Genomic DNA, 18534 nt, shown 5'->3' with positions numbered 1-18534 from the left:
CACCACCATTTGGTACTCAGCAGCATCCCCTTGCCAGGGTAGGCCACCAGGAAAGGAGTGTGGTGCTTCAAGGACAAAAGCCCAGGCAGGTCCAGCAGGCACCATCAGCAAGCTGTGATGGGCCATTGATGACACCCACTTATTTTCTTTTTTTAATCCTTTTTTTATTTTCCATTTTCCTCCACACACAGCTCAACGAATCTGCCAAGCAGCTCATTGAGATGGACAAGACGTGCTCAGCTGCCGCCTCCGGCTGCGATGTGACACTGCCAACAGAGACAGCAGCAGTGGCGGCGGCGGTGGGCTTGGCTCCGTGCTCCACGCTGGCCGGTGCCGGGGCAGCCGGGGCGGCCCAGCGGCAGGCAGAGGGCAAGAAGAACGCCAAGAAACGCCATTCCTTCACCGCCCTCAGCATGACGCACAAGTCCTCCCAGGCCGCCAGCAACCGGCACTCCATGGAGATCAGTGCTCCTGTCCTCATCAGCTCCAGCGACCCGCGGGCAGCTGCCAGGATCGGGGACCTGACCCATCTCTCCTCCAGCGCCCCGGCCCAGGTGAGGTGGGTTGGAGGTGGGTTTTGGGCACCTTTGGTGGGTGACGCTTCATTGCCTCACCTCTTCCAAAATAGCTGAGCCTTGCACAAAGCATGCTGCTGTCATTCTGATGTGACGGTGCTTGGCATCTGTAATTCCCACCCTTGCATTAATTTAGTGGGCACTCATGAGGAGCGGGAGGATAAGGCCAAATTTAAATCACAATAATGAGACGCATTAAAAAAAAGCAGTAATCCTACAATTTTTTTGAAGTAATGCAGCTTACATTGCATCATTTTCTGATGCAGAAAGGAATAATTTTGAGTGATTCTGTTACCCTGAATGTTTCTGTTACCCTGCAGGGTAGCAATATCAGATTGAAATTCATACATTGGGATTAAAAAGGATTTTTGGAGTAATTATTTCCCTACAAGTCACCAGAAGATAAGCAAATGTGAAGTACTTTGACAAGTGGAAGTAGCTGCTCTTCAGAAACACCCAAGGAGGTTTTCACAGAATCACAGAATCACAGAATCGACTGGGTTGGAAAAGACCTCAGAGATCATCGAGTCCAAGCCTTGGTCCAACTCTAGTCCGTTTACTAGATCATGGCACTAAGTCCAATCTCAGTTTAAAAACCTCCAGGGACGGCGAGTCCACCAGCTCCCTGGGCAGGCCATTCCAATGCCTGACCACTCTCTCTGTAAAGAATTTCTTTCTAATATCCAGCCTAAATTTCCCCTGGCAGAGTTTAAGCCCATGCCCCCTTGTCCTATTGCTAACTGCCTGGGAGAAGAGACCAATCCCCACCTGGCTATAACTTCCCTTCAGGTAGTTATAGAGAGTGATGAGGTCACCTCTAAGCCTCCTCTTCTCCAGACTAAACAACCCCAGCTCCCTCAGCCTCTCCCCATAGGTCTTGTGTTCAAATACCTTTATCAGTCTTGTTGCTCTTCTCTGGACCCGCTCCAGCACTTCAATGTCTTTCCTGAACTGAGGGGCCCAGAACTGAACACAATACTCCAGGTGTGGCCTCACCAATGCAGAGTACAGGGGAAGGATCACTTCCCTTGTCCTGCTGACCATGCTATTTTTGATACAGGACAGGATACCGTTGGCCTTCTTGGCCACCTGGGCACACTGATGGCTCATGTTGAGCTTCCTGTCAATTAGTACCCCCAGGTCCCTTTTTGTCTGACTGCTCTCCAGCCACTCTGCGCCCAGCCTGTAGCGCTGCAGGGGGTTGTTGTGACCAAAGTGCAGCACCCAGCACTTGGCCTTATTGAACTTCATCCCATTGGAATCAGCCCATTTTTCCAGTCTATCCAGATCCCTCTGCAGAGCCCTCCTGCCTTCCAGCAGGTCGACACTCCCTCCCAACTTGGTGTCATCAGCAAATTTGCTGATGATGGTCTCAATCCCCTCATCTAAATCGTCAATAAAGATGTTTAAACAGGCCTGGACCCAACACTGACCCCTGGGGAACACCACTAGTGACTGGCCGCCAGCTGGATGCAGCCCCATTCACCAGCACTCTCTGGGCCCGGCCCTCCAGCCAGTTCTTAAGCCAGCGTAGAGTACACTTGTCCAAGCCATGGGCTACCAGCTTTTGCAAGAGTATATTATGGGAGACAGTGTCAAAGGCCTTGCTGAAGTCCAGATAGACCACATCCACGGCTTTCCCCTCATCCACCAGGTGAGTCACCTGATCATAAAAGGAGATCAGGTTGGTCAGACAGGACCTGCCCCTCCTAAACCCATGCTGGCTGGGTCTGATCCCTTGTCCATCCTGAAGGTGCTGTGTGATTCCATTCAGGATGATCTGCTCCATAACCCTGCCAGGCACCGAGGTCAGGCTGACAGGCCTGTAGTTGCCAGGGTCAGATCTGCAGCCTTTTTTGTGGACTGGGGTAACATTGGCCAATTTCCAATCATATGGGACCTCCCCAGTGAGCCAGGACTGTTGGAAGATGATGGAGAGCGGCTTGGCAAGTTCTTCTGCTAGCTCCCTCATCAGCCTAGGATGGATCCCATCTGGTCCCATAGACTTGTGAGGATCCAGATGGCTCAGTAAATCACCAACTATTTCCTCCTGGAATACAAGGGGCCTATTTGGCTTCCTATCTCTGTAACCACCTCCAGAGATGAGTTGTCCTGAGGGCCACCTGTCTTACTGGTAAAAACTGAGGCAAAGTAGGTATTAAGTACCTCAGCTTTCTCCTCATCTTTGTTAACTATATTTCCCTCAGAGTCCAACAGAGAATGGAGGTTTTCCTTGCCCCTCCTTTTGTTATTAACATATTTGAAGAAGGACTTTTTATTATCCCTGGCAGAATTGGCCAAATTAACTTCAAATTGCACTTTTGTTTCCCTGATTTTTTTTCTGCATGATCTAGCTATTTCCATAAATTCTTCATAAGTAGCCAGCCCTTTTTTCCACAGTTGGTAAAGTCTCTTTTTATTTCTGATTTCATTCAGAATCTCCCTGTTTAGCCAAGCCGGTTGTCTTCCCCGCCGGCTAGCCTTTCGGCACACTGGTATCGCCTGTTCCTGTGCACTCAAAACCACCTGCTTGAAGCATGTCCAACCCTCCTGGGCCCCCTTGTTTTTAAGCATTGTTTCCCCGGGTATGCTCTGAACTAGACTTCTGAATAGGCAAAAATCTGCCCTCAGGAAGTCCAGCGTAGAGGTTTTGTTAATGGTTCTCCCTGCATCTCTGAGTATTGAAAATTCTATTATTTCATGATCGCTATGCCCCAGGCGGCCTCCAACCACTACATCTCCCACCAGCCCTTCTCTGTTTGTAAACAGTAGGTCTAGCGGGGTCTTGCCCCTGGTAGGCTCATTTACCAGCTGATGAAGGAAATTGTCCTCTATACACTCTAGGAACTTCCTAGACTGCCTCTTCTGTGCAGTATTGAGCTCCCAGCAGATATCTGGCAGGTTAAATTCACCCACAAGAACAAGGGCCGTCGATTTTGAGACATCTGCCAGCTGCTTGTAGAATAATTCATCTCCTTCATCGTCCTGGTTGGGCGGTCTGTAACAGACACCCACGAGGATGTCAGCCTTGTTGAACTTCCCTCTGATTCTGGTCCACAGGCACTCAACCTTGTCACTGCTGACCTCAAGTTTAACAGAGTCGAGTGACTCTCTAACATATAAAGCCACCCCTCCACCGCTCCTACCCTGCCTATCTTTTCTGAAGAGCTTGTAGCCACACATAGCAGCACTCCAGTCATATGAGGCATCCCACCATGTTTCTGTGATGGCAACTATGTCATAGCTTTCCTGCTGCACAATGGCTTCCAGCTCCTCTTGTTTGTTGCCCATACTGCGTGCATTAGTGTACATGCACTTCAAGTGGGCTGCTGATTTCATTCTTAATTCAGGCTTTCCATCCTTAGGCTGATCTTTGGAGAGCCCAGTTTCAATCCCTTCCCCCTTCAAACCTAGTTTAAAGCCCTCCTGATCAGCCCTGCCAACTTATGGGCTATAGTCCTCTTGCTCTCCCTAGAAGAATGAAGCCCATCTGATTTGAGGAGACTAGGTACCACAGAGCTTGGCCCATGGTCAAAAACCCCAAAGTTTTGACGGTGACACCAATCCTTAAGCCACCTGTTGATGAGATGGGCTTTTCTACTCCTCTCTTTATTTAGCTCCTCATCCATCCCAGATAGCACAGGAACTGAGGCAAATAACACTTGTGCTCCCGTCCCATGAACTGACTGACCCAGTGCTTTAAAGTCTTTTTTAATTATCTTGGTACTACTTCTGTTGATGTCCTCGCTGCCAGCTTGAACTACTAACAGGGGATAGTAGTCTGAGGGTGCTCAGGGTGCAGCCCCCTGTCCTACCCCTGTCAAAAGAGGGTTCGGACGTGTAGCCTCCTGGACAACCCCACAGGTTCCAAAAAGGAGCTTCTGAGAGGCTGCTTCTGGGGATCTGGCAGAAACAGGAGCCAAACTCACCAAGGATGCACTGGGGGTTGGACTAGATGACCTTTGAAGGTGCCTTCCAAGCCAAACTATTCTATGATTCTATGAAATCCCTTGCAAACGACCACTGTTTCTGTGGCTCCAAATGGTAATTTGCAGCTTGAAAGTGTAGAAGAGAATAGAGTAAAAATAGTCCTGACCTCTTCTGCCTCAGCCTCCCTGCTCAGTCATCTACACACTTGGTGTGCAGATGAGCAGCCACAGGTTCCCCCTGCAGACCAGCTTCTCCTGGCCTGTGGAGCTTGCTAGTACTGAGATAACCTAAGCATGGCAGCATCTTCCCACCCATCATTTCTCTGCTGAAAAAATCTGCCCTTGCCCTTTTCTGCTCCCTGGACGTGCCTTCCTGCCCCTCACTACCTGCATCCCTATACAGGGACAATGGTGGATCACTTCCCATCCCTGTGGTGGCCCAGGGCAAGAAGTGATCCAAGTTACAGCCATCGTCCATGCTGGTATGTAAGTAAATGGCTGGGAGAGGGCAGCATGGAAAGGGGGACAAGCAGCAAACTGCAGGAACTCCCTTGAGCAGGAAAGGCTGGTTATGCCCTTTTCACTGCTGGTGGGTCTCCCCTGTGTGGCTGGTGTGGTGCCCCAGACCATGGGGTCACTCTCAGCAGTTGTGTCATGCTGCCACCCATTACATGGGCCCCCAGGTCCCTGCAGGGCAGGTTTGCAAGGACATGGGGAAAGGCAGAGTGCCTGTGTGCATGCTAATGCGTGCCACAGAGCTGGCCAAAATGGCATGCCAAGGGGACAGTGCCACAGCAGAGCAGCACCCTCTGGTCCTGCTTCAGCTGCTCACCTCCATCTGCTGCCCATCCACATGTAGGAGCCAGAGAGGAGGCTCAGACCAGCTGTAATTTAGCTCATTTTCTTCCACACCCCTTTTCCAGGCAGGGTGTCTGTGCTGTAAGGTCTTTCCCCTCCTTTCACCCCTCAGCAGAAGGGTGAAGGTGAGGATACAGCCCCCGCACAAAGTAGCGCATGTGCCAAGATGCACTGTGACATCTGTGGAGCAGCACAAGCACTAGACGTGAGTGAGGGTCCCAAGCTTGTCAAGTCAATGACACCCAGGTTTTTGGCACTCAGAGTGACACATTTGGACTTTACAGAGATGTGACAGACTGTGGCTTTTCTGTTCTTGTGCTAGTCAAGGGAAACACCATGCACACCGAGTCGTGTGAAGACTCATTCTAAGCTAGTAAACCACAAAAAATAGACCGTTAAGCAGGAAGTGCCTTAACTGTTCTTGCCCACTTTAGCAGAACAACTAGTATGCAAAACCCTACTCATTTCACAAACCATTGTGGTATTTGGGTACAAGTGGTAGGGGACCAGAAGGGCCCCATATTCCCTGTGACATGTTATGATTATTGAAATCCAGCCCACGGGAAGGCTGGTGGTGCCCTTTGCAGCAGATGGGAAGACAAGTAATTGGTGTCATGGTCAGAAGCACAGCTAGGGCTGGGGTATAATGAAGCTACTCTGGTGTGCCCATGGTGGGAACGGGTTCAGGGAGTAGTTCTGCCTCAGGGCATAGAGCCTGTTTGCAGACAAGGCATCTGAATATATGCTTGCATCACTGCTGACCAAAACCGTCTTGGCCAAAATCCAGGGAGAGGAAAGAGTCTTGGTGGTTCAGATCAGCCTCAGTGAAAAGAGGTTTTCCTCTGTCAAAAAGTGTTATTGCAGCCTCGAGGACCCAGTCACCTCAAATGTGGCATTTACATGTATGAATACACATCTCTGCTTTTGGGAGCCTTACTGTTTGCTTTCTAGTTAGAGGGATTTAAACATTTTCCTTTACAAATTTTGCTGTTGGGGAAAAAAAATTAAAGTGGAGCCGAAGTTCTCACTATATTCTTCTGACTGTAGGAGTAGCCTTCTGAAAAATGCCTCATGTTGTAAGGCTAGCAATAAAATCACAGGAGCTACCAACATGAATTCACCTGCTTTTGGTTTTCTTAATTAGGTCTACAAAGAGTCCAGAATTTGCCTCTTACCAAATTTTGCAGCTATATTTTTAACTATTTATCCCATAATAATAAGGGTCACATTTAAAAAAAAAATGTCAGAAATTCAGTTGTCTGACCTGACACGGCTTTAAAACAATTAATGATGCTGCAGCCTTAGCCAGAAAATCAGTTCAGCATTTTTCTTTCATTCACGTGGCTGAAAGCCAGCCAAAGTAGCATCAACAATGGGCCTCTGAGCTCTTACACCAAGGCGTTTGGGATAGCAAGAATCTTGCTTTTGGACTCTTTTGTTCTAGAATGTGTTTGGCATTTTTACGGTAAGTCTCTTGTACGTCTTGTTCAGTGTTTGATATCTTGACAGTCTTGCAAACTGACTTTACTGCTGCTTCAGAAGCGCTCAAGGGGTTTTGCTGAGAGCACGGGCAGGTTGGTGGGAAGGCTGTGCATGTAGCTGCCAAACTCACCCCTGGGCTCTGCTGCAGGAAGATGTCTCCGCTTTTCCTTCCTCACTTGAAAAGGAGCCTCTCTGCCCTGCAAATCATCATCACCACCCTTGAATGGTTCTCTCTGCAACTATCTCAGGCTCCTGCTAGTTTGCAACAGCAAGTTCAGCCAAAGCATATTTCTTATAGGGGAAACAACAAATTTACAGTTTCAGCGCTGACTGTTTAGCAAATGCGTGCCTTTCGTTTCAACGTTAGAATCTAAATTTGGCTTATTGTGTCTTTGTATCACATCCTTCAAATTTCCAGGCACTTTGATATTGTTTATTTAACAGATCTCCTCATACAAAGAAATAAAGGAATTTTGTTCGGTTTAGTAGGTATGAGCTCCTCTGGTGCATATCAGGATTGGTATTTGGCTTGCGGGGAGGTTCCATGTTTTTAAAAAGTTGGACACAATTTTCATGTAGCCTGTCCTTTGAACAAGCAGAATTCAATTACACGAGTTCTTGAATGGCAGCCAGTCCCCCACCTCAGGCAACCAGCTGGTGCCCAGCAAATAGTCTTCTTAAAGCAAGCATCCATTTTCCTTGTGGTCTTTGGGCATCTACATCTGGGACACCTGTTTTCTCGCTGCTGACATGAGAAGAAACAAAGACATTGAGGGCATCTTACTGTAGGAACTTAAAATCTAGGTGCGAGTTTTAGATGTTTCAGTAAATGTGGAAAATATTCCACCCATTAGAACTGATTTTATGCATGGTACTATATATTCCTGTGGCTTTTGTCAATTTTTGCAAATTGAAACCAGACTTCCATGCTGAGCTGACATGTTTTTGGGGTTTCTGAGTTGTTAGACTATTATAAGCCTCCCACTTCTCCGGGAGGGCACAGATTTATGCATATTGATCACTGACATGCAGACCAGGTTATGAAATCACATGTTTTTAAAGCACTTCTGCATATTAGTAATTTAATAATTGAAGACTACAGGCCTGCTATTATACATTTGTTGTTCTTTAAGCAGAACCAACTCAGGTGTTTCTCAAAATCCAAGATGCATTTGAAATAAGTGACGGCCTAAAATATATCTTCATTGACTGCAAGCCTAGGGGTGTCCAAAGGTGGAAGAATCAATTTCAAGACACCTCAGCTGAATAAAATAGTGACTGGAAGACCACAACAGCCAGGATACAAAGCATTTATTTTAAAAGGTGCAATGCTGGGATCGTCATTTTGCTTGCAGCCAGATTTACTTCTTGTATGCTTTTTGTTGCTGGCTGACTATCACTCAATAGACATAAGACCTCCATCTAAAAGGTAACAGTGTCTGTCCATCATGTAGAATGTCCTATCATGCTGGCAAAATGGATTTTTATTGAGGATGTAAGTAGTGCTGCAGGTCTGTGATGGAGCTGAAGCTGAATTAGGATATGGGTGCAGAGAAGCAGTTTGTAACTGAGACTCCCTGGGGAGCCGGGGAGATCCCCCTGGACAGTAATCGTGCCTAGGCCTCAGATGGCTCATCTTGCTTCCATTTTCACTCCTTATGAATTATTCTTCCCTGCTATTTAAAAAGGTCATAGGTCAGTACTGCTCCAAATCCCCCGGTTTTTGACAGAAAATGCATCTCATGAATAATGAAGTCTGGCTTTGTGCACACCAGGATAACAGCTGGGTGAGGAAGAAAGGATGCTCCCCACACAAGGAACGTCTATGTGTGTTTTGGACAACTCATCACCATGCACAAGAAGTCCATTTGTATTTGCGTGTGTTAGTACAGGCTCCTGACCAGAGGCCACATGTTCAGGAAAAGCTGAGAACAATGTCTTGCACGCTCCCAGTCCCAAACGGTGACAGTATTTGAAATGAAAAATGTTCCTTGAAGTGCCTCGCTATATAAATCACTTGGAAGTGTGACTCTTTATCAGTTATTTAGAAGTGCTGAATTTTCGCTGAGAAAATGTAATAGCAGAACTCTGGTTGAGCCTTGGCCGATAACCTAAATGTGCTGACCATGAGAAGCATGCAGATTATACATAAAATCCAGAGACTAAAAATGAACCTTGAATTTTCAAGTGCAAAACGGGCTCTGAGAAAATAATATACATTCAGGTATTTTTCAGCTTTGGCCTGAAGTCCAAATTGTATCCAACCTGCTCTGCTGCTGGCTGTGAATGACATCTGACTGGACATCCATCAATGCGGATGGGACAGCTGAAACCTGGGGCAGCTAGCTCAGGAGGAAAAGAGAAGTAATATTAGTCTGACCTGTGTTTCTGTAATTTAGATCAAAATATTTCATGAAAACAGCATAAGAGACTTTACTGAAGTCTAACCTAAACTACTCTATGGTATTTGTGCATTCCCAGTTCTACTCTAAATTATTTAGACCTGGTTCCAAACATTGCCTCTTTGTTGCATCTCTATTTTAAATAACTGTATAAAGAATGCTTGTTGAGGGTTTTGCAGGCAGGAGTTAAGTTTTATTAAGCAGAGAGTTTGGGGCAGGCACGTAAGCTTGTGTGGTTTTTGGTTTTCTTTTGTCAATAGGTCTTTGAATATACTCTGCAAATTGGAATATATTACATTATTTGCCAAAATTGTTGCAAATGAGACATATGAACTGACTCAATCTGCTGACCGGTTACATAAACTACTGAGAATCCAGGTCAAAGCAAAATCACCTTTCAGAAACTACCAGTTTAGCAACAGTGTCTTCTCTTTATCCTATGATCTACCTCATCATAAAAACATTTTTAAAAATTTTTCAAGAAAGAAAAAGCCTAATTTTTTATAGGATCTAGGAAGAGAAGGTTGTGGTTTATTCAACTCTACGTGAAATCCCGTAGCCTGTAAAATGAAAGCAAAATATTTTTTTCCAGATACTCCTCAGGGTAGCAACTTGAAAACATTTTGCCACTGAAATCATTTTTGCACAGGGCTAATCCTGAGGCTTTACACTACCTGCCAGTCAGCTGCTGATTTGGAAGCCTCAAGAACAAGCAAGGCACTCTCTTGATATTTGCACTATACCACAAAATCCTTCCCATCTGACACACGCTGTGTGTACATGCATGACATTAGAATAGAAAGCACTGCAGGTTTTTTTCCCCTTTTTTGTTTGTTTCGTTGGGGGGGTGGTTGTTGTTGTTGTTTTAGTGTTTTTTTCTGGTTTGTTGTTGCTGTTGTTGTTTATTTGTTTACCACTCTTATCTCACTGGAGAGGGGCTTCTTACAGGAGGCATTGCACAGGATCCCAATGAGTTTGTTGTGCAGTTATCAAAAAGGTAATTATCAACATAGGATTAAATTAACCTCTTGTAGAGGTCAAGCTTTCACTTTAAACTTTCCTGTCTCTCTGCGTTTGATTTTCCATGTTCTTTGATCGCAGAATTTGAAGAAACTGTTTACTATAAAATCATTTAAAACCTCATGGTGGAGAGCTAGACACTGGTGCTCAGTGCTGAGAGAGAAACAAGGCTGAATAAAATATAATTCTCATGATGCCCATCCACATGATGCTTAATTAGTCCTCATTTAAGGGAAGTGAGAAGCTGCAAACCAGAATAAACAGCGCTTTATGGATGATAATGTTAGCTGAACATTTGGAAGAAGAGGGCAAAAAATATTTGTTTGCTTTTTCTTCCAACTTGCGGCCGTCCTTAGATTGCAGGAGAGTAGAGACGGAAGCTCAGGAAATGCATTCACATGACTTCTCCAGCTCTCTGCATAGCTCCATGAACTATCCACAGAAGGCATTGTCTGGAGTTTTTGGTCTCCTATAAGCCAAAAAATAATCAGGGCCAACATGGTGTTAGAACACTCTGGCATAATATTCTACCTCACTTTCATCTACGGCTGCAGATATTTACAGATTATAAGAACCCCTCAGTAAATGCTAAATCATATAAATTTAGCTCCACTTTTTGCAGGAAGGAACTGAGTACTTATGCAGCTATTTATGCAGCTGCAGCTGTTATCATGCGCATTTGTTTGGTTTTTACACACATACCATTATGGAAGAAAGAGTCTTACTTTAGAATTGGTAAGTTCGTTTCATCTCCCGCTTTGGTAATTAGCATTTGATGAGGCTATTTGATCTTGCGTGTAACACTTCTCATCAATACTTGGTGGCACTACCATGCATTAAGTGCTAATACATTATTTCTAGGAACATTAAGGCCTGGAGTGATTGCCACAGTCATTGTTTTATGGAGTTAGCAAATTAGAGAAAAGAGTCACGGGAATCTTAAAGGCCATTAGTCTATTTTTTGTGATGTTTCCAGAGAACGATACATCAACTATGTGAGTTGAATGTCTGAGTGTTTTTTTTTTTCCTTATTTTAAAGTAATATTAAAGAGAAATTTAAAGTAAGCTGTAAATATGCATTCAAGACATTAAAAGAAATTTTCCTCTGAATTAATGAATGTGATAAGTGCCCTGTGGTGAGACAGTGCTGGATTTGCTTTGAAGTCAAAATAGAGATTTCTGGTTGGTGATTTTCTAGATGATAAGAACATTTGTCTGATAGCAGCAGCAAGTGTTTTTCTGTGAAGGCTGCTGCAACCTGCAATATCACTGTACTCTGTTCCTAGTTTTATCACTGTCTTTGTGACTTCTATTGCCCTCCAAGACTGAATCCTGTGCTTTTGCAAGGCACTTCGCTAATCCCTACAGGCACCGTGCCTTCTCAAATTAAACCACAAACAAAGCCTTAAAGTACTGCTGGAAATCTAAAGTAAATCTGAAAGGGAGAGAAAAAGTTTATGCTGGAAGTTCAGACTACCAGTTCTTATGTTTTCATAGAGGCATAGATGGGAAGAGGGAAAGGGAATGAATTTGAGATGAAGTTTCAGCCCAGATGAGTAGTTATCACCTTTAATTTCCTGGTCTCTGGGGGCTTGTCAGTAATGTTTTGCCAGGCTGGTTGCTTTTAAATATATGTTAGAGCTGACACAAGAGGCAGCAACATCTCAGCAGTGAATTACTTACCCAAGAGTACATGCTATAAACTGTAATAGAAATATAACATTACGTATACATTGAACTGCAATTTGTTTTGATGCTCCTGGAGTTCTCTTGCAAACAATATTTATCAATTGTGGGAGGAATGAGATTCATTTAAGCTTAGACATGTTGTGGTGACTTCTGAGGACATCAGATTGTTTGTTCTCACCAGGAGACGCTGACTCTCAGGCTGGACAGTTGTCTGCAAGGTTCATTTTTGTTAGCTTGCTTTGGCTTTCCTAGTTTTGCATTACACTGGAATGGTACCTGGTGCTGTGACTTACTTAAGCATCTAAAAACAGTGTTGGAAATGCTCTGTGGGGACTGAGAGCAGAGACCCTGTGCTCCACTGCTGTTTTTCTGCAGAGGAGTCCACACTGCTTTTAGGACTACAGCAAGTTTAGCCAAGCGCCATGACACCTTTGTGCGGAGTCTTTCTTCATTCTTGACCCTTGTATAAAGCCTTCTTGTAACAGCCAGCATGGAGACTGGGAGAAGAACAATTTCTGAGGAGGACTCAAGGCATGAGTTTCTATAAGACATTAGCTTGAGCTGAGGGGGAGGTTATATTTCAATGGTCATAAGGAGGCTGTTGTGTTTAAAGACACACAGTCCTTTCATATTATTATCCAGCCCATGGGTACATACTCACCTACTTCTACAGAACAGCTGGCCGTAAAAACAAGCAACACAACATGAGCTGCGAGCAAGAGATCTGTCACACAGCATCGTTGTGCCCATGTGTATAGACCAGGAGTTTTACTCAAGATTTAGCCTTCCACAGTACAGGTGATGTTGCTGTGTTACTAATGGGCATGAAGAAGCAGGAATTAGTGCAGAGGTGTCCAGAGGTGATCTTCAGCAAGCCTTTGTGCAGCTGCTTGTCCCTGCTGGCTGGCAGCTGGGACTGTATTGTTCCTTGGAAAAGAAGAGCTGTTGCTGCTGAGCTGAAAACATCGGCAGTGATAAGTGGTGCTTGGAGGATGCCAGATTGGAGTGGGAGCATGAAGAAGTCGCATTTGGCTGTTTAGTGGCCTAAGTAAATGGGATGAGAGTTGGCAGTGTCTAGTTCAGAAAACTGCACACCACCATTAGAGTAAATGACCTCCTAGTCAGGAGATGTGCTACAGTGTAATTACCCAGCAGGTCACATTTGAAAACTCAATGGCCAAATGTTTAAAGGCATTATAAACTCATAAGGATACAGAGGGGCACCAAATGGCATTTTCAGAAGTGACTCTTATTACTTAGATTGCAAGAAATCTATGGGGGTCAGACTGTGAAGTACTTCTCAAGGCCTCCCTGAGAAAACTCTGCAAGGTGCCTGTTTTTATTACTAGGTGCCCACATGCTTCATGAAAACCTGGCTGTCAAAGACATCCCCTCCTCAGTAAGGCTTAGCAATGGTGAGTAGCAGAGGTGGAAGAAGGATTAAGATGCAAATGCTGCAGCATTTGGGCTCTCCCTGTGTAACGCCTGTGTGTGGCTGTATTTGCGTGCCACAGAAAGGTGGATCCCGCAGGGACATGCCATCAGAAAGGAGAGAAGTGACACACAGGCCTCCCGAACAGTATCAAAGCAGAGAACAAAAAACTCGGATTCTCCGATTCCCATTCCCTTGAGCAGATGAAGAGGAAAGGAGGACATGTTTAGCACCTTGTTCCTTAGATCACAATAGCAAAAGTACAACCTGTCTCCAGGGCTAAATAAAGTAGGAAAACAAACTAAGCCCTGCTAGCAGCTGTGATGGAGAAAGGCCTGCTGTGTTCTCTGGGAGGATTATTAGCATTACCAGTAGCTGGGGAGGCCCACATAAAATAGTAGGAATGACAAGTGGAAAGGTAAACTTCCAACAAAGGTAATCAGAAGTAGGAAGAAATAGAATATTATTCTTTCCCAAAATTTCAGTCACTTCAAAAAGTTATTGCAAATATTATCTTGCAAAATAATCTAGCAATATTGTATCTTATAATGTAAGCTAATTAGTGATACATAAGAGAGAGAACAGAATCTTGAAAGAGAAGGCTTACAAAGCCTTCATTGACTCTGTCAGTGACTGTACTTTAAATGCAAAGCTGGTGAACATTCAGATGCATAGCAGCAATCAGGCAGCCACCGAGAGAATTCGTCAAGCAGCACAGAGGTGAATGAAGCTGCAGAGCAGAATACTTGTGTGAAAGTAAATGCCAAGATGTGAACGGAGGAGCTGAATTCAATGCTGTGGAAGGCTGGTGGGTCCTGTGGAGTAAAACCTGTTGATGAAAAGTAGGGCAGACTGCCAAGTACACCATCGTGTTAAAGCCTGCATGGGAGAGCAGCTAAAGAAAAACTGGAGTGCAATCAGGAAGCAGGCACTGATTTAGAGTTCAGATGCATATGATACCAGGCTGTGCAATGTGGCAAAAATTAATGGTCTGTAGGGTCCAAGCTGGCAGCAGATGCAGCAATATTAAAGTAACAGGCTGCAGGCAAGAAGCTGAATGTCAGGGGGATTGAGACCATACTGGACTATGGAGATTTCTTTGGGATTATTCAAGGGAAGAAAGCAACATTGTCATCCAGCAACACTGAATGACAATTTCATAACATCTTAATCCCTAGGACTGTTATGTTAGCACAAACATAACATGACATAGAAAGTACTTGGGCTCATGATTCCAGTAATACAGAAGATGCTGAAGCCACCACTGTCAGAGCAAACAGACAAACAGATGATGCTCATACAGCTGCGCAGCTTTCCAGGCTTGAGCTCATCTCTCTGCAGAGTTGGGCTGGCTTAGCCCAGGGTACCAGCGGTGGGCAGTCCTGGCTGGGGTAGCAGCACCTCTTGCGAACTCTGCCTTCACCCAGGTGTGCCAAGAGAGGATCGTAGGAGCCAAGGAAGGATAGCACTGGTCTTACACTGTGATCATCTTCCCTGCCTTTACAGTTGAACCCTGAGGCTGTTCACTCAGCTCTGTTTTTTCATGAGGTAAAAAACAAAGTGTTTTGTGCTACAAGAAAAGGGTGGGGACCAATCTGTTTTGTTGGAGACTCTTTCTTTAGCTCAGAGCAGGCATATACTGGTGGCCCAACATGAAAAAGTTTGAAGTAGACGATTTCTCGCTTACCTTTTGCATGAGGCAGCTGCCAGGTCTCCCTGCCCAGCATCTTCTACAATCCCTAATGCCATTAACCAGCTCAAAATAACAAACGAAGGAGCATTCCCCAACTATCCCTACATTTTTGCGTGGGCTGGTGTTTTTTTTCTGTAAGTTGATATTATCTCGCTGATGTGACAGGCAGGATTAATTAAGCCTTAGTCACAGAACTGGAGAGAATGCTTACTTTTACACATAGAACTAAGAGCTGCCGGGAACCTTCCTTGTTTGAGCAAGCAGCCAAAAAGTGAGAGGAAATAATGAGAAAAAGGAGATGTACTTGTCACTACAACTTCATGATTGAGCGTAGATGTCGGTGAGAGAGGAGGCAGCTTGCTGCTTGTTGCCAAAATCTATGGATGGAATCACAGAGCAGTGTCTTCATACTTTGCTGCATGATTTCCCAGTGATATTGTGTTAATACACCGCAAAGCAATATAGATTAGCAGTGCAATATCAAGACATGACACTGTAATAATTATGTGGGCTTCTTCGGAATGAGATGACCTTGAAATCCATTAATTAAGTTGCAATATGTGTCTTGGTTTAATTTAGTGTCATTTGTAAGTGCAAAAATTGTCCCTGTGTTTCTGTTCCCAAAATAAATCAATATTTACTATTTGTTAAGATAGCATTTGGAAACAGAAAAGCTGCACTGGAGGTCTGTGAACTGCTCAAAATCTTTGTTGTATGTAACAGGCTCTGTCTGAACCTGCAAGTTCTGCATAAACTTTGGATCCTACTTTGTAGAGCTATTCTGCATATGGACGTGCATACAGCATTTGGTTAGACTTACTAATAAAGTCTTTTTCTCAAGTGAACCATTGTTGTGGTTTAACCTGAGCTAGCAATATAACCACAATACCCACTCACTCACTCCCCCGCTCCCAGCCCCAAATAGGGGAGAGAATCAAAAGGGAAGGGATAAACTTGTGGACTGAAATAAACACATTTTAATAAAATAACAATATAAAACTAATATACTGCCACTGATAGTAATATGCATAAAATGGAAATAGAATATAAAATAAAAGATACTCAGTGCAATTCCTCACGAGCTCCGTCCACACCGAGCAGCCAGTCCCAGGCAGCAGTACCTGGTCCCAAACAGCAGAACCCAGAGAGAGAAGAGTGAAAAACAGCAGAATGGCCCAGAGGCTTCTGCAAAACAGCAGGATCGCAAAAGGCCGAACTAAAGAAACTCCCAAACAGGACTCCACTGAAACGGAGCAGAATCAGGACAGGTCTCCATCCCTGTCTGTCCCAACTCCCAAGTAGCTGGAAGATCCTGACTCTCCTTAAATATGAAACATGATGCTAATGGCATGGGATATTCTTATTGTTCAGTCTGGATGTCAGCCAAGTTCTGCCCCATCCATGCCCCAATTTCCAGCTGCCTCACACCTGTGGGCAGACTACTAAGAATGTCCTTGGCTCCCAGACAACAGTTTAAAAGTTTAACTTTTTCCCGGGGTGTTATCTTCTTGTTCTCAAACTAAATCCAAACAATGACCGTGCTAGCTGTGAAAAAGAAATGTTTCTAACTGCATGAAGAAAATTAACTCTCTTTCAGTCAAACCAGCACAACCATTACAAGTCTCATGAGCCCAGCTCTGCCCTGTCTTTGCAGCAAAATCTGTTGCTACAGACCTTCACATTACTTCAGGAGAAGTTTCCAGTCAGGATTCCTTTTTGACATAGATAAATGGGGACTTTGGTGAGACAGCTTAAAAGATTTTGCCCTGCATACTTCTGCTGAGCACTAGGCTTTGAAAAACGAACACTTACGTTTAGAATGGCCTTTCAACATTAATAGCTGAAAAAGATCTGCCCTGTTCTCTGTATGAGAGCAAGGATTTATTTGCTGTGGTCAGGGTGAAGTGGACTCCTACTTTCTCCAATCAAAGGTACTCTGTTTCGGGTTGTGTTGTCACCTTTTTCTTAAGGAGGAGAATATTCAGTATAAAAACAGTATACAGAGATGAGACTACATTTTGGGAATTTAATAGTATCTTGTACACAGATTGGTAACCATTAACCAAAAGAATAAAAATTTTAAAACAAGCTTTTGAAGGCAAAGGGTTACCTTTAAAAAAGCAAGTACGATTGCGGAGATGTACATGTTGAGCTGATTTTACAAAGCAGTCAAGTAGTTTTGCATTCTAAAGCTTTTAAGATCTGCATGCAAGGTACAACTGAATTTCTCTGACAGGTACATGGAAATGCTGTTAATAACCTAATATCCCTTACATCAGAAATGTATTTTTGGAATGTGGAAAGCTAAAATATGTCTTTTTTAATGCAGTACCGTGAAGTTAGAAAGTCTGGGAATTGAATAAAGATGTGATTTTTTTCTTCTGTGCCTTCACCTCATAGCACTTTAGGAAACGGTAGGCTTCATGTTAATCTTTGTATGTTCTTCTTCGTGTATTTTCAGGATTCCTCTTCAATTGGAGCAGCCACAGTAGCTGGTCCCAGGACAAGTGCAATAATTGGAGATCAGGGAACACCACCGAAGGTGCAGCTCCCCCTCAATATGTAAGCAGCTCGTCTCAGTCACTCCATACCCTTTCTTTCCAATTGTGTGTGTGTGTGTGTGTGTTTGAAATCTGGAAGCCTGAATCTCACCTCAGGAACATTCTGAGGGAGATCGCCATTTCATACATGACCCAGCCTCTGCTGAAATTGAAAAATGAATAAAGAAAGGCAAGACTTCCCCCTTTCTCTGTGAACCCTTTTAGACTCCAGGTATATTTATTACATCTGTACGCATCACTGTGGAACAAAAAGAATGCCTCTCAGCTAGATAAAATCTTCTTCCTTCATTTAAAGCTCTTAAAAAGGTGTAGTCCCTTGCGATGAAACATCTGATACATTCATCATTAACCAGAAAAAATAACTCAATTGCATTTTTTCAGTGCCATAAAAATGCAATGAATGAACTTCATATCATGGGCATATGGGCTTATTAAATAGAATGTAGAATAACAGAAGGTTGACTAGATATAGAAGAAAAAGAGTAGACTTCATCAAAAGAAATCTCTTCTAGCCTGGTTGGTTGATCTGGTACCTGTCTAGTTAAACTACTGAACCCTTTACTCTCATCACCTATACCTTGTGAAAGCAGCAGAACTGTATAGACACACACACATATGCACACCATTATTTTAGGGGTTTGTGATATGGGTAAAACAAGATCTGAATACACAAACAAAATCCTAAAATAACATAGCAAACCTGCTTTAAGGAAAATAGAGGAGTTGGAACAGAAACAAAACAAATTTGTTCTTGGCTACTAAGGTGAGATCTTCATAGCTGAGGGGTACCACACATCACTGCCCCACAGAGAGGTCTGATCATCACCCTGTGATCACCCTGTGCAGCCTGTGTGGCACATGGCAGGCTACAAATTTACTTCAAGCGTTGCCCA

At 44.1% G+C, this 18534-nt stretch overlaps 1 protein-coding gene and 1 long non-coding RNA gene across 3 annotated transcripts in view; one reads left to right on the top strand and one right to left on the bottom strand.

The window, feature by feature from the left end:
• Positions 1-18534, top strand: part of SH3RF3 (SH3 domain containing ring finger 3) — a 257517-nt gene that overhangs the window by 192590 nt on the left and 46393 nt on the right. For both annotated transcript variants that reach the window (XM_065059761.1, XM_065059769.1), the window contains exons 4-5: positions 192-554; positions 17542-17642. In XM_065059761.1, the coding sequence (XP_064915833.1) occupies positions 192-554; positions 17542-17642 (464 nt within the window). The remainder of the gene's footprint in view (positions 1-191; positions 555-17541; positions 17643-18534) is intronic.
• LOC135579207 (uncharacterized) lies at positions 7397-16248 on the bottom strand. Its single transcript, XR_010471891.1, has 3 exons — positions 16143-16248; positions 9110-9186; positions 7397-7589 (listed from the first exon to the last, which is right to left on the bottom strand). It is a non-coding gene; the product is annotated as an uncharacterized LOC135579207 (long non-coding RNA).

The sequence above is a fragment of the Columba livia genome, chromosome 1 (genome assembly GCF_036013475.1).
Source record: "Columba livia isolate bColLiv1 breed racing homer chromosome 1, bColLiv1.pat.W.v2, whole genome shotgun sequence".
Taxonomy (NCBI): domain Eukaryota; kingdom Metazoa; phylum Chordata; class Aves; order Columbiformes; family Columbidae; genus Columba; species Columba livia.
This window is presented reverse-complemented; position numbering and strand designations above follow the sequence as displayed.